This window comes from Lepidochelys olivacea (genome assembly GCF_965140295.1).
Source record: "Lepidochelys olivacea isolate rLepOli2 genome assembly, chromosome: 2".
In the NCBI taxonomy this organism is placed as follows: Eukaryota; Metazoa; Chordata; order Testudines; family Cheloniidae; genus Lepidochelys; species Lepidochelys olivacea.
Window position 1 is genome coordinate 159,157,892 of NC_140412.1, and position 15,751 is coordinate 159,173,642.

The following is a 15,751-nucleotide window of genomic DNA, read 5'->3' on the forward strand; positions in this document are numbered from 1 at the left end:
GTGGGAGTCAGCAGAAACAGAGCAGAAAAACTTCCCTCCCTCTCCTGTTGTTCCCCAAAGGGGACTGATGAATTCCTTACTGAGTACCCCTGCCACAGGCTACATGTAAGCATTCCTGAGGAAGGATGAATCACTTCACTGCTCCTCCTCCTGTCTCCTTCAACTTAATAGGCTCCATCAGGTCTTTGTGCACTGTCCTTCCCAACTCCTTATCAGCTAGCTTTATTAGGCTCTTTGAAGGCCTCCTGACTCCACACACTGTAAGCCTAAGGTTCATAGCCCCTAATGGCCTATGGTAAGGAGTGGTGGTGGGCCCAAAGAAGTACCAAAGGCTTGTGGGAGATGTGGTTGAGTATAGCCCTCAATGAGCCTAAGGCTCAGGGGAACTGAACTTCCAATGAGACCATGATTTGCTCGAGGGGTGTGTATATGAGGCCTAACAATCCTCCTAAGGCTTGACCATGGTCCTGCCTTCCTGCAGATCTCTGAAAAGGCAATGGAAGAGGGACCCCTTCCCATCCTTCTCCCTCTAAGCCCACTGTTCTCTCTTCCCATATACCCTCACCCCCAAACAGTTTCCTCAGGCCTGCAGAAGCAGAGTTCCCTTCCTACAGCTCTGAGAGCAGGGGGCTTTTGGAAGAGGGGTCCTAGGAGCCATGCTTCCATCAGGGGAGCTAGACTGACAGTGAGCCAACTTGAGAAAATTGTCTGTACATGCAGCCTCCCTCTCTTCTTCCCTGCTCCTTCCTTCTACTCACAAAGAAATCTGGTTCCATTTAAACTAGATACCAAAAAACAAGAAGAGTAAAACTTTGGGACAGATCCTCAGCTGGTGGAAATCATTCTAGTCGTCTTAAAGGGCATGTTCTGTAGGGAATTTCTGCCAAACATGGTAGATTTAAGGATTTACCTCCCCCACAGTCCTGCTTTATAGCAAAATTTGTGTGTGTGCACACATGTGCAGAGTTTGAGCCTTATAATTGCATCTCCATTCATCAAAGTGGGTAATATATATCTCCCACCTCCACAGCATACCTGAGAGATCAGAGGTGTAAGCCACCAATGGAAGGAAAGTTTATATTTGCTCTAATATTTGTTGCTTTCTTGGTTGCTTTTTACTTTTGCTTTCTGTGTCTTTGACACACTTTTTTCTCACACTTCTAAATGAAATCCCATATCATGTGTGTTGCCCCTCATTGGCTGGAATCTGAATCTCCCTTCCCCATCACACCACACAGTATCACATATTCCCTTCTGCCAGTTCTATCACTTAATGGCTTTTTTTCGGTGTCCTACTTTGTCCTGCTGATTTACCCTGTGCTGACACTGAAACAGTAGTTATGGAAAAGGTATTTTTGTCATGACCTCATTATAGCCAGAAGCCCAACTTTATCTCTAATCATGCTCAATCTAGACTATCAGTAGTCTCGGTGAGCCTGTTATATCTCTCATGATGTGTTTGACTTTGCTTTGCATTTTTTTTTTGAGTGATGTCTGGCTTTATTTCTTTCACCTAGTATTTCTGTATTTCAGGAGCTTCTTAGTGGTTTCTACTTGTTTTCCCATTCCAGTATTCCAAAAACAGATCATTTGTCAGCATAACAATGCTGGTTTAAATGTCTGCTCTCTCTCTTTATTCCCAAGCCCAAAGCATTGAAGTTTGAATTTACTTGAATTTAAGCCTTCCTTCTTCTGTAGACTTGACACTTTTTGAGCCTTTCTGACCACTCTCGTCTTTGCATAAAAATAATACGATTATGATTACAGTACCAACAAATCCAAAACCTTTGCTCTCTATTGCTTTCCTGTTTGCTGCACTTGGATCTTGGTACTGATGCATAGGTCTTACTGGAGCACCAGGGCTGAATTTCTTTGCACCTTATGTTCTTTTAAAGTCAAAGGGCAAATTTCCAGCTTCTCCTACATGAGTAGGTTTGCGGAAGAAGCAATAAGGCATTTTTAGTACACATTAACAGGGAAACAGGCATCAGGTACAAAATATAAACTGAGGGCCAGATCCTTGGTTGGTGTAAATTGTCACAGCTCCACTGGCTTCAATGGAGCTATGTCTCTTTATACTAGCTGAGGCTCTGGCCCCTAGTCTTTCCTTTAGCACGAAGTTGATGAGCCAGCTAGTATGCTTAGTAGCTCAGCAGAGTCCTATGTTGGAGGCCAATCAGGATGGAGATGTGGTAAGAGCCCCACCATCCTCTGTGTGCGTGCTAACCTATGGCAGCAGGTACTGGGAAGAGTTCATGATTCCCCTTTCAAGCTCTCTTCTCAAAGCATTCCCAGTTGCTTTGATCTCATGCAGTCAGAATGCCTCTGAGCACTTCTGTGATAACTCTGCACATCTTGATACCACCAGTTCAGAAAGGGGGTAATTAGCCCCATAGAATTCAAATATGAATTTTTAAAGTGTGATGATTAAATTTTGTGTTGCTTTTACTCCACTGTAGAGGAATGTGGAGACACAAAGATTGTTTAGATTGATAGGAGGGATGGGAGCATAAAAATAATACATTTGTTGAAAAGAGTGAATATCTGTTTGCTGTTTGGAAAACTCACTGTTCACAACTGACAGTCCAAAAACATTGGGCTGCAAGATGTTTCTCCCATCTGTCCCTTACTGGATAGCACTAGATCCTTACTAGGAGACACAATCAACTCTCCTCTATCTCTGTGTAGCTTACTCATGATCAGACAGAGCTAAAGAGATGCAGATCTCATATCTTGCTTTTTGCCTGGTCTGCTAGCCAGGCTCTCCACCTTCTGTGGACCATGCAGGGGGAAGGGACAGGAAATCACCAGAGCAAGGAAATGATGATGTCACTTTCCCACTGTACCAATCTGCAGCTTTCTTCCTTGGGCCTTAGGGTAGAGAAGAGTGAAGATTCCTATCCTATGGTCTGCTTCTTTTCTTTCTTTCCCTATATTTCACCCAAATGTTCCTACTTAAAGGCTTCAAACATTGCCAAGTACACTTTATCTGATCAGACAATATTGATATCTGGGATCTGAAACAAACCAAATTACTAGGATGATCCTCCCTCTCTCCCCTGCTCCCCAAATGCAAATATGAAACAAATCTTTGAGTCTTCACACATGCCACTACTCATTACAATTGATATTCCTTGATAATGGTCCCATATTAAGGTTTTTGGCTTCAGTATTTTTCTTATGTCCTTTTTTTTAATAAACATTTGGACCAGTTTTGCAAGGTGCTTCATATCTGGCAGATGCTGAGTGGACTCAGTTTCCATGCTCAGCACTGCCCAGGCCTGAGCTTTAATTAGTGTCACTATTGAAAATATTGTTTAAAATCAAATGCACGGTTTATTGGGAACTCAGTAATCAAACCACGGCTCACCAAATTTAAGAGACATAAACAAGTATAAGAAATATATTGTTGGAGTCTGCAGACAGTTGGGTGGTTTCATAGCTCAGATTTTCCATTTTTAATTATACCTCTTTGTAACTGATAATTATATTCTAGAGAGACTGGAAACTAAACATGTATGGTTATCCAGGTGCAAGGAACCCTTTCATTTTTATCCTTGTGCTGTCCATGCTGTCAGCTATTGCTTATGCAAGTAGCTCTGATTTCCATGAGGACAATGGGATTACTTTTGTGACTATGGGTTTTGCAGGTTCAAGCCTTAAATCAAGATAGCCACATCAGTGAGGTATTTATATTTGGAGTGAGTAAATGATAACATGAGCACTGCCAGAGACAAACCATCGAAGTGTTTGGATTCCGTATCTCATGGTTAAATGGAATTGATATAATGAAGAGGGACTTTGCCTGATAGACAATAGCTGAGGTGATTATTAAAACAATTAAGGATAATCAGTCATGTTAACTTACAACCTCTTTTGAATGCAAAAACACTAATTCAGAATTCGGAGTCTCTGCTTTTTGCTAGAACTATGCAAGTCACAACAGCCTCATTAAAGTTTTCAGGTCCCAATCCTGATTTCATTGAAGTTAGTATTTCAACTGACTTCAGTGGGAGGAGGATCAGGTTGTGGAGATGAGGGCGGTGTGAGAGGGAGGGAAATTTTTGCCCATATTTATACTTGTGAACTGGAAGTTTCTCAGGAATGCAACTATTCAGGAAATGATGTGAAGATTTACAGTCCTCAGGCTGTAATTTACAAGGCACTGAAGGATTTATAATCCAGCATTTGTCCAAAATATAGAATCTCAGCAGTACTCAGAATAAGGGGTTTAATGACTATTTCGTTGTAGTCACACAATGGACAGTTTTCTTGCCATAGCATATGCTATGTACTGCATGCAGTTATTCATTGCCTTAATGACAGAGGTTTCAACCCACAAATTCTCACCCTTCTCACCCTTGTTTCCTTTTTTGCTGATAACTTCCAGTTACCTGGCTGGGAAGCTGAACCTACCATTGCTTCCACTGGCAGTTTAAAAACAACATAATCTCCATAGCCTAAATAGATGCAAGAAAAATGAACTTTTCTGAATATCATGAAATCAACAAAACAAATTAGAGACAGGAGAATCTAGAGTCATTTAAAGCCAGTCTGGACAAAGCACTGTAGAAGATACTGTAGATAACAGACCTGGATTAGCCCCTCCCTGGACAGTGAGTTAAATAACCCAATAGGTGTTTTCCATCTCAAAGTTTGGTAGTCTAGAGCTTTTCCTCTGGTGCCACAAAGAGAGGGAATGCCACAAGGGGCTTTGGAAGGGTGAAGGTACAGCTCCAGGGAAACCACCATCCTGTGAAAGTGCTCCTGCTGGATATAGGAAGATGTGGAGAGGAAGACCAGCCACTCCACACAACATCACTTTGAGCTAACCCAAACCAAAACCTGATGGTAACAATACTAACTCCCTCTGGATCCTCTCTGCAGCTGCTGTGGAGTGCCTTTTGTGTATAGACCTCTGCCTCTAGGCTAGAGCGTCTCTTTCCATGAATACTAGGCTGTGCTCCCTACCTGCTCTGCACTCCTCAGAACCCTCTTACCTGAGGCATTAATCACTAGGAAATTCCACAAAGACAATCTGGTGGAGTTGCCTGGCTCCTCCGCCCTGCTTCTGCCTGTGCCACTGTGGGACAGAGTGATCTATGAACCTATCAATTAGCCCTTCTATATCTTCATGGGTTCTCGAATTCAGTGCTTCTGTGGAATTTTTAAACACATTGTTGCATAGGGGGGAGGACAGGGAGGGAGAGAGAATACAGAAAAACATTACTTTTCAAATGATGGTTTACAGCACTACTGATTTGTTCGTACACAAGACAAATGTGCCCATACGTGCAACTCCAGTAACTGATCTCTGTGTGGCAGGAGATGTCAGATTGTTGCTGAATTAACCAGAACACAGTATGAAGGAATTGGGGTGAAAAGTAAAGCGTTTTAGTCCAGAGACATTTGCTTTACTGTTTGTTTAAAATTTAAATAGATGCAGCTGTATAGTAATCAGCGTTTAACTTACTTATTAGTAGCTGAAAATTGCCAAACCTAAATAAATTCAAACTTAATCATTTCTATTGGCAAGACAAAATATATGCAAGTATTTCCAAAGTGTAACACTCAGGTAATTGTCAAAGGGAGGTACAGTCTATGCAGAAAGGCACCAAACAGGATCAAATGCTTAAACAGTGGATTGTAAAAGCAAATTATAAGTGTCTTATGGGAGAACAAGTGATCAAGCAAAATAAGAGCTAGGTTTTCAGTGTGGTCTCTGGGAAATAAGACATTTCTACTAGAACTGTGCACTTTTAACTCCCAAAACTCGTGCCAACTTAGTTTTTGGTTTTGCTTCATGTGGCTCTCTGGCTGTTCTGCTTCACTTTTAAGTTTTAGGTTCAAACAAAAGCAAAAACTAGCTGATGCCCTGACAAGTTTTTCCTGGTGTCCAAATGAAACCAGGCAAAACCACTGGATTTTTAATGGCTTCCACCCAAAACCATAGATCTGTTGAGGTTCACTCCAAACTCTGCCCAAGTTTGGTCAAAAGGTTCATCAGCCTCAGTGACCCCTTTAGCGCACCTGACACAAATTCTGAGTTTGTAACAAAACCTGCATTTGTCAAAGTTGTACTGAAGTAATTATGTGGCCTAGTGGATAGAGCAAGGGACTTGAACTTAGGGGACCTAGGTTCTATTCCCAGCTGAAGTTACATGAACTTTCTGTGCCTCAAATTTCCTCATCTGTAAGATGGGGATAATGATACTAACCTCTTTTGTAAAGCATTTTGAGATCTACTGATTAAAAGCACAATGTGAGAGCTAGATAGTACTAAACTTTAATTGGTACCAGTACACTCGTTGAGGAACTGCCATATAATTGTAATGCCACTACAACTCGCCCTTGTGTGTATGATTTCAGACATTACTTATATTGTAGGTTGAGGCATTTTATGTCTGATTTAATGTTATCAAAGACTCTTAGGCTATGAACACTTCCATTGTATAATAGAAATCTCTTTCCTGGAGCAATAGACCGCCTTTGTGGTTGTCCAGTACCTTGGTAGATGAGCTTACTGATTAAGTCATTAGATTTGTGGTTACTGAGGCAGATAGCAGGCAGGCCCAGGGGATCTTTCTCTCTTTCAGGTCTGGACAGGTGCTTTGCATCTACAAACTATTCATTATTTTTTCTCTGAGCAAAATATTTTATTACTCTGTTGACAAAAATGCCACCACCTGTATTTTATTTAATTGTTTGCTTCATTGATTTATAGAGTGCTTATTAATGTAGCAACTAAATCATCCTGTTACTCAGAAGCATGCCTGGTCTTTATAACTATGCACAGGTTTTTAGATGCATCTGAATTTAATATTTAAAAACTAGTTAAAGTGATCATAAGGATTATTATTATAATTTAATTATTTTTATTGTGCCAGGAAAGCAAGCTATTCTTCATTTATCAACCAAATTCAGGCTTTAGGGACAAATTCTATGGTGACAAAAAATAAAAACATCTAAATTAGAATAACAAATAAAAGCAAAAATAAAATGGGGGTGGAAATGAGAGAAGGAAAAACAGACACCAAGGACAGCTCAGCGAGCGAGAGAGAAGTGGAGAGAGGAGGGAAGTGTATTGGGACATGGCCTAATGGTCGGGGTGAGTGTCCTTTGCCCAATCCTTCACAGATGTAGGACTCTGCTCCTATTGCTGAAGCCTTATTTGTGGGTTTGCCAATATAGTAAGACCATTGCATAGGTTGGGTGAGAAAGGGAAACCATTTCAGTGGTTAGCAGAGTGTGAAGTAGCATTTTCAGAGTTGAAAAAAAGCTCTGGTGACTGCGTCTGTCTTGGCCTATCTGTGTTTCAAAACCCCTTTTCATATTGGTCACAGATGCTAGCTCTTATGGTTTGGGGTCAGTATTGACATAGGAGCCCAAAGAACTTAAGGTGGTGGCTTATTACTGCAAAAGTCTTTTCCGGAGAGAAGATATTGCACCACCCAAAAGGGACTCCTGGCAATGGCTACATCCATAGAACACTTTCACCAGTATTTTTATGGGAGGAAGTTTGTGGTCAGGACAGACCATGTTTTCCTGTAATAATTCTTTAGATTCAGGAATCCTGAGGGCAATTTGCCAGGTGGTTGGAAAAACTGCAGTGCTAGGATTTCAGTCTCACACAGGCCTGGACATGAGCATGGTAATGCTGATGCCTTGTCCAGATGGCTTTCCTGGGCAGTTAATTGCAAATGCTGCCCCAACCAGGATTGCAAGGAATTGGTTGCTCGGGGGAGTATGCTGAGGAGGAGATGGCTGTCTCCTCTCTTCCCATAATTTGCCAAAATGTTCCTGGTTCATCCACTGGAACAATGCGTCTGGGATGGTAGAAACAGAGTTCAGAGCAACTAAAGCTTCCCAGAGAGAGGATCCTGATATAAAAATAGTGTGTGACTGGAAAATCATTTGGCACCTAGAAAGGTGTCTCAGAATATGGTAGTGAAAACTTTGTGGTCACCGGGTGACAGTTTGTAGTTTTAAGATGAAATATGATATAGGACAGTGGTTCTCAAAGCCGGTCCGCCGCTTATTCAGGGAAAGCCCCTGGGGGCTGGACTGGTTTGTTTTCCTGCCGCGTCCGCAGGTTCGGCCGATCGCGGCTCCCACTGGCCGCAGTTCACCGCTCCAGGCCAATGGGGGCTGCGGGAAGCGGCGCAGGCCAAGGGACGTGCTGGCTTTCCCTGAACAAGTGGCAGACTGGCTTTGAGAACCAGTGGTACAGGAGATGGGAAAAACCTGTGCCAAAGTATTACGGTCTCAGATTTAATCTGCTGCATGTTTTGTAGCTTATAGGAATGGTTCGCAACTTTTTTTTGTTGGCATCTCCAAGTGTGAGTGTCTGGGGAGTTGGTCAGTTCTGCATAGCCTCTGTTTTCTTTGTCAGCAGAAATTCCCCCTTTGCTGTTTGTGTGCCCAAGATAAATTACCTCTTTTTTGAAACAATTCATGTTTCCTTGGGTTCAGTTTCAGTTTGGCAGCATTAAGCTTATCACAGACCATTTGTAAATGTATCAATTATTGTTCAAAGGTTTTAGCATGCACCCAGCTATCATATAGATATAACAAACAGACTAAGAGTGGCACGCTGTGCAGTACACTTTTCAGTGTGGCTGGTGCATTGCACAAGCAAAAAGCATCACTTTAAATTACCCTGGGCCTTATCTGCTATGAAAGCAGTCTTTTCCCTGTCCTTTGGATCCACTTCCACTTGCCAATACCCATTTTTAAGATCCAGTGTGGGAAAACCAGATTGAACCTGCTACAGTATTCCAGATATCATCTGGTCATGGTATGGATAATAATTCTTTAAAGTGACCTCATTTAATTTTCTATTGACCACACATAATCTGATGCTTTTCCCTGTATGAAGGTCCTGTGGTTTCTTCTAACATATTAAACTAGCAAAGAAGTCCAAGAGATGTTTGCATTGTATTTGAAACATTTGCATCATTTTAATATTTGTCTTATATGTAATATATCATTTAAAAATGTTTTTTTACATAATGATTTGCTGTTAGAGTGAATGAGTGACATTCTGGTTCCCTGAAGTAAGGGCTTGTCTGCATGGTGCATTAGTCTGCCTTAGAAGAGTGTAACTTCTAGTGCACACTTGCGTGTTGTGCACTAACTGGCCCATGCGGACTCTGCTGGAGTGCACTAAACATTTCCTTGTGCACGTTAATGATGTGAGACTACATTAACTTTCACTAGGGAACTTTTAGTGTGCACCAGGAGGGACCACGCAGGCCAGTTAGTGCACAACATGGTAGTGTTTACTAGAATTTCCACCTCTCTAGAGTGGACTGATACACGTTGTACAAATGACCCTGAATGATTTCAAGTGGCCAGGATTTCACCTAGTCGCTTTCCAGTTGGTCTTCTTGTGCCAGACGTATTTTTGTGGTGATTGTTATGGCTGCAGTATAATTTTGTGTGGGGCTGCTTCTTTGTATCTTGGAGAAAGAGTCATTCCTTTTCTGCTGCTTGACACTCTGTTTCTACGAGAGAATTCTGCATATGAAGTAGTACTACATTTCCTCAGTAACACTACAATATCTTTTTGGGGGAGTTTAAGTATGAGTTATGCCTAGAGAAACAGCCATTACCATGTTTAGTAGCAGGCAATCTATTAAGGTCATTCTTTAGATGGATTTTTAGGGAATAGAGTTTCTTTGGTATCAAGATAGACTGTTTTTCAGAGAGCTTGTGAAGCTGGCTGCACGAACAATTGAAAGCTGCTTTCCAAGGTTCCCAGCCTCGGCTTTTTCTTTCCTCTTATGCCCACTGGACCAGCACATCTCATTGTCAGTCTGGAAGTGGTTGAAAATCCTTTTTCTTAACTGTTTTTAAACCCAGTTCTGGATGGCTGGCTTCCTTCTGAACTTCTCATCACCTTCCATGGCCTCTGCAGAATTCAGCAATTTGTTTAAAATGTCATTAGCCAAGGAGCTGGGAAAAGACTTTTTTTTCTGCAAGTGAATGTTGAATGGTTAAAAACTGTATGGTGTTAGGGATAAAACTGCAAATTTCAGCTTCGTTTTTTCCAAAAATAATGAAGTAATTGTCAAAATGAGTAGATGTATAGAATAGGAATGTTACAGTAAGGTCTTGACAAACCTTTTGTTTTGTTGTTGTGACATGTAAATAACAGTAGTCTCTGTGACTGTTTTTCTTTTCATCTTTCTAGTTACACAAGTATGCTTTTTTTGCTTTAAAATGAAATCTTTTCATCATAAGCTATGTAACATTACTGATCATTAAGAGCCAGACCTGTGGTCTCAAAGCCTTCCCTCCAAACAGTTAAAGCTGTTTGTAATTTTCATCTGTTACTGTGAATTTTAAACACTGAGTTTACTATTACAGAATGCTAAAAGAAATAAGCTGTAATTGTGTTTGCCATGAAGAGTGACTAATTAGATTAGAATAAAAGCTGGGAAATAAATAGAGGGAGGAAAAAAATGGTGAGGGCTGCTTCTTATTTTTATTCGAGTGAATTATCTTCTCCCCCTCTCTCCCCCCAACTGAATGTATATTCTGACAATTGTGTGAAAGAACTACTGGCACGGGGAAGGGAGAAATTGTTCCTTTCTTGGGGGATGGGGGGCAAAAACACATAACACCATGAAAGCACAATAGGATGAGGCAACGGTGGGAGGGAAACTGTGAGGTTCCTTTTGTGGAGTCTTCCTCACATGGTACCATTGAGGAGGGCAGGGGTTACCCCCCACCCTGCAGAACCAGACACTGCATTAACTTCTTAGTAGATTTACGCCGAGATGGTGGGGCTATGCACCCCTAACCTGCAATCTGCCTAGGATCTGTGATATGGGGTGATGGTACCAAGGAATCAGCTGTCACCACCCTGCTAGTGAGAATGGGGAGCTCCCCTCCATATATAGATCCTCTCAGAAGAATTCACCCTCCCCATAATGTCACTAAAATATATCTCTTATGAGCTAAACAGTGTCCTGTATATGCTAGCATTAGTGACCACTAATAAGGAGTTTAACAGACACTGAATAGAAAGAAGCAAGATTGTGTCGGGTGGGATTATTTTTATTTTATTTTAAAATAACTTTTCTTGAAACATGCAGAACTTTCCTTATCTGTCAGACAGTACAGTTTGTATCAATTACTTTATTTACAGCTGCTACAGTCCTTAAATCTTTCTTTGCATTCTGCCTGCATGTTTTGACCCTGTCAGTTTTATGTTGTATTAGTCCCAGATGTAGGAGGATTCTGCAGCAGGTGCATTTTTGCCTGACCTAACATTCAGTCTCGATATTTTGTTCCTGTACTATTAGCTTTTTTTAGTAAGGGGAAGGGAATGTGCATATCCTTCACTCTTGTACCCTTATTGCTGGAGTTTTTTTAATGTATTTGCTGTTACTGTGGCATTAGTTGAATAAGTCTTAAATCTAAAAGAATGTTTGAGGCAGTTTGGGCATATATGAAAATAAATGGTGATTCCAAATGGCAAGAGTCATTTGTCTTTAGAGATATATAGGCAAAGAGAGATTGTGCAGAGTGAATGGAAACTAGAGACCAAAATATTCCATTCCTGGCAAGCAAACAGGGTGTTTCAAGCAAGTACCTTGCTCTCCTAATATTTGGAACTTAACTACAAACAATGAATTTTTGTGTAAAGTGAACTTCAGGTTCTTCTCCCTACTCTGCCCCCACCCCACCCTCAATATAAAGGTGTCATGGACATATTTCTTGGAGACCCTCCTTGTTTTGGTTACTTTGATACTTCTCCATCTTCACCAATTATCTGTGAAATCACAGGTTTATTCTTTTTATGCTCCTCACACATCCCCAGAAAGGAAAGGCCACTTTTTCATGCATTTCTCTGCTTAGCCTAATAGCGTGCAGACATTGTGCAGTGCTCTGCATAGCCGATGAATGAACTGATCAGTGCTTTACTCCCTTTGCAAACTCAGTGTTTAGTTCCAAGAAAACATGTTGATTTATGAGGCTCAGTAGGGAGAACCTCTTAAGGAAACTGGGGAGTGTACCCAACCAGGTGGGAAAGAGAGCCACCATGTGGGACGCTCAGCATTCCATGGGACATGGTCAGAAAATCATTGGGTGGGACCTACAGACACAAGTTCAAAGAAGAAGGAGAGAAGACCCTATTCCCCAAGGAGGTAGGAAAGAGAGGGTATGCTCCCCCTTTCAATGCCAAAGCCCCAAATCCTTCCTGCTTCCTTACTCTCTGGTTTTCCTTCTATTTTTTTTTCAATGCGTGATTCTATTATTCTAAAACTTCCTGCAAGTTGCTCAGAATCAGAACAAGTTTGATTTCAAGTGCAAAAAAATATAGTTGATGTTAGCACAAAGCTTGAAAAGCTTTCCCCTAGCAAGGAGCAGAAAATTGTCCCTACAGGTCTTAAGACACTATCAATTTCTGCAAAACTTAAGCTTTTATTGTTACATTTTTTTTAAATTTAATTCTTGATGGCTGTAAAACAAAACCTTCCAAAAGTGACCCAGTGCTGTGCTGTCTTTCTGAGTCTGCCGAGAAAACTCCAGTACCTCTGCTGCTATTCCTAGCTTTGCCCATGTGACAGTCTTTTGGGCAGTGATGCTGAAAAGAATCACGTCAATTTTAGTGTTACCAACTTCCACAGTTTTATCATGAGTTTTGTGATAGTTGATGTTTTACTTAAAGCCCCAGCTCCTACAGTCATGCGAATATGAGAATATCTTGGCTTTTTTTCTGAAGGTAAGTTTCTAGCCCTGATAGTTGCAGACAAAAAGTAGAAAATATTACCCCTAAGTGCTCAAAAATACCCCCCCCCCAATATATTTAAAATATTGTAATTTTTGTGGGCCTGTGTTAAGATTTTGAATTCCTGGGGTTGGAAATACTGCATTTTCACTCTGTTGCTTTTTGGGGAAACTTCTAGTAGTATCAGAGGCAGGTACTGAAGTTCTTTATAGGGGAAGACAATCTCAATAGTGAAAAACCTCCCCCATTGCAACAGTCAGGAAGCTGGAGGAAGGGTTTAATAGTAAAGACATCTCTCCACTCCCTTCACCGCAGCCAGGAGGATGGGAAGTGGGTACAGTAGCAGAGACATCCCACTCACACCCCAGCAGCATCCAGGTCACTGGTTAGAGGAAGAAATGGACATACTTTTGCCCCAACTGCCTGAAGACTCTGGAATGGGGAAGTGGGGGAAGAGAAATAACTCCCTTTAAGCTGTCAGAGCGAGGGGCTTCAGATTTCAGACACCTGCAAACCAGGGGTTAGTATGAAAAATAAATTCCCTAAGCAGAGTCCAGGGTCAGCACCCTCCCCCTTACCCGCAACTGTAGACAGAGTGGGACCTGGACTTCTTACCAGAATGTTACCCTGGATCTCACTGATGCCCCTCCCTCATTTTCCTGTCACCCACCAGCTAGTATTTATCTGGTACTATTTTAAATACCGGCGTGGGAAATTTGTAGTTTGTGTGCATTGAAAAATGTTTTATTAAACATCATGGGCAGTATTGTCCACGTTTTGCTTCTCATTGGCTGTGAGAATGCCCAGAGCAATGGTGACTCTAAATGTTAGGTTAAAAGGGAAGAGTTTACCATTCCTTTATTTTTGCTGCCATTTTTATCTTTCTGGCTTATCTTAAGCTTGCTCCTACTGGCTCCTATCTGCGTGCCTGTGTGTGGCCTATTGCTACCCTTTTTTCTATACCCAAGAGACCTACCTTTTCCTGAAACTATTATCAGTTCTATTAATGTAATTAGGCTGCAAGATACAATGTAACAGTAAACTAGTAGCTTATTCTAGTGGGAAGAGGCATAATATTGATACCCCTTATCTTAAGAGACACTATTTAAACTGTGTTATGTTTGTTATACAAACCTTTTATAGCCCTGTCTAATTGCATGGAGCTCAATGATGGAGTAGTCAGTGCAGAATTTGACCCCACTGTTTTATATTTGTAACAAAATGCTGTCTTCCAAGATAAAGATTTTTTTCCTCAGACATTTTGCTTTCTCTTTTCCTTACAGGCTAAATACACTGGTCTTATTTTCTACCATGAAGGCTGGCCACTGTGCATCCATGAAAAAGTAGTAGTACAGTTAGCATCTCTTCACAGAGTCCGTCTGAAACCAGGCGATTTCTACTTACAAATTCTTCCGGCTGGGAAGCAGTCAGCAAAACTAGTTTTAAAATGCCTCTCCCGACATGGACAAGGAATGGAAGACGTTATTGTACCTGAAACCATGTATGGATGTGTTTTTACAGCAGAATTTTTGGAAAATGTAAATTGTGAAAGGGGGAGTGTTCCCTTGCAAAGCTGCTTACTTACCACTGGCCCAGCTGTATATAGAACACCTTGGAAGAATATAGTGAATCCTATTTTTGTCCCTACAGCTGAAACAATCCTGCATAATTATTCCAGTAGCCCTCTCCTCGACCGGTTAATCAGTAATAATACTGATGTGAAAACAATGACACAGACCATGGAGAGCAATAGTTCACGTGACAGTTCCACTTCCAATGATACTGGCTCTACAGTCATAGAAGCAACACTTACTGATAATCATGGAAACCAAGGGAGTGAAGTGTATAGTCCACTTCATACTGCAGAAAGTAGGGCAGAATTAGAATTCTCTGGAACCCCAGCTGAGGAGAGCAAAGGAGAGTACGTAAATCTCAGCACGTTGACTAAGGACTGCCCCAGCATGATGGAGAGGGCTTTACCACAGGCCACTGAGCCTGAAATGACACCTGAAGTATTAAAAGGTGGAGCATTATCTCCCATAATGGAGAAAAAGAACAGCATCAAAAGCATAACTTTCAGCACAGATTTGAGCAGTCCTTGTCCAAGAAGACGACAACTCAGGGATTCTTCATATTTTGAGACAAGGCGCTTGTTTAGAAAGTCATACATGGAAGCTTTGCAAAATCCAATGAATCTTGGTTCCAGCTCAGAGGAGTCAATTGCAGAAGAGGAGTCTTCAGACCAGACAGTGGACTCATATGAAGTGAATGATGACTTGAGAATCTCTGAGAGCAAATCTTGTGATAAACAGATTGAGAGGGAAGATTCTCTTGCTGATAGACTTGCACCAAAGGAGGAAACAAGAGAGGTCATAAGGCCTGAAGATTGTTCACAGGCCTCAGAAAAACTGCTTGTACCTCATGAAACTTTCTCAATAGCAGATTGCAGGGCTGGACCGAGAAGGTCTCGGTCTTTAGATAGGTCACATAAGAGTTCGCGTTGCAAGGATCATAGTCCAAGGTTGTTTTCAGATAGTTCAGCAAGTGCAAACCCTAAGAAGCTCTTAAATGGACATGCGTTAAGACTGGGGAAGTTGGACTCCAATGGTCATTTATTCATTACGGTGAAAAGCAACAAATGCAAAAAAGAGGTTGAAGGTAAAAGCCAAACTACAACATGGATTCTATTTTTTATAATATCTTTAGCTTGCCTGCACCAACATATATAAACTTTGTACATAAAACTACTTTTTTTTTCTGCTTTCTGAGCTCAGATTTAAAGCACAAATAGTAATGACATCATCAATGTTTTATTATTTCACATCTATTTTACTACTGTTTTAATACTTTAAGTAAATTTATTTTATTTCCATTGCTTTAAGATACGCTTTTCAGAATGCTTTGTATATTCTGCTTTTAAAAAAATTGATCAGAGATCAACAAAAACCTTCTTGAAACACACATGAAATTCTGCTCTCAGTTAATCCCATGTAATGTCTTTGGAGTCAA

The 15,751-nt window shown here is 41.1% G+C and overlaps 1 protein-coding gene across 3 annotated transcripts in view; it reads left to right on the plus strand.

The window, feature by feature from the left end:
• Window positions 1–15,751, plus strand: part of PLEKHG4B (pleckstrin homology and RhoGEF domain containing G4B) — a 133,418-nt gene that overhangs the window by 37,959 nt on the left and 79,708 nt on the right. For all 3 annotated transcript variants that reach the window (XM_084619709.1, XM_084619711.1, XM_084619710.1), the window contains exon 3: window positions 14,026–15,400. In XM_084619709.1, the coding sequence (XP_084475835.1) occupies window positions 14,026–15,400 (1,375 nt within the window). The remainder of the gene's footprint in view (window positions 1–14,025; window positions 15,401–15,751) is intronic.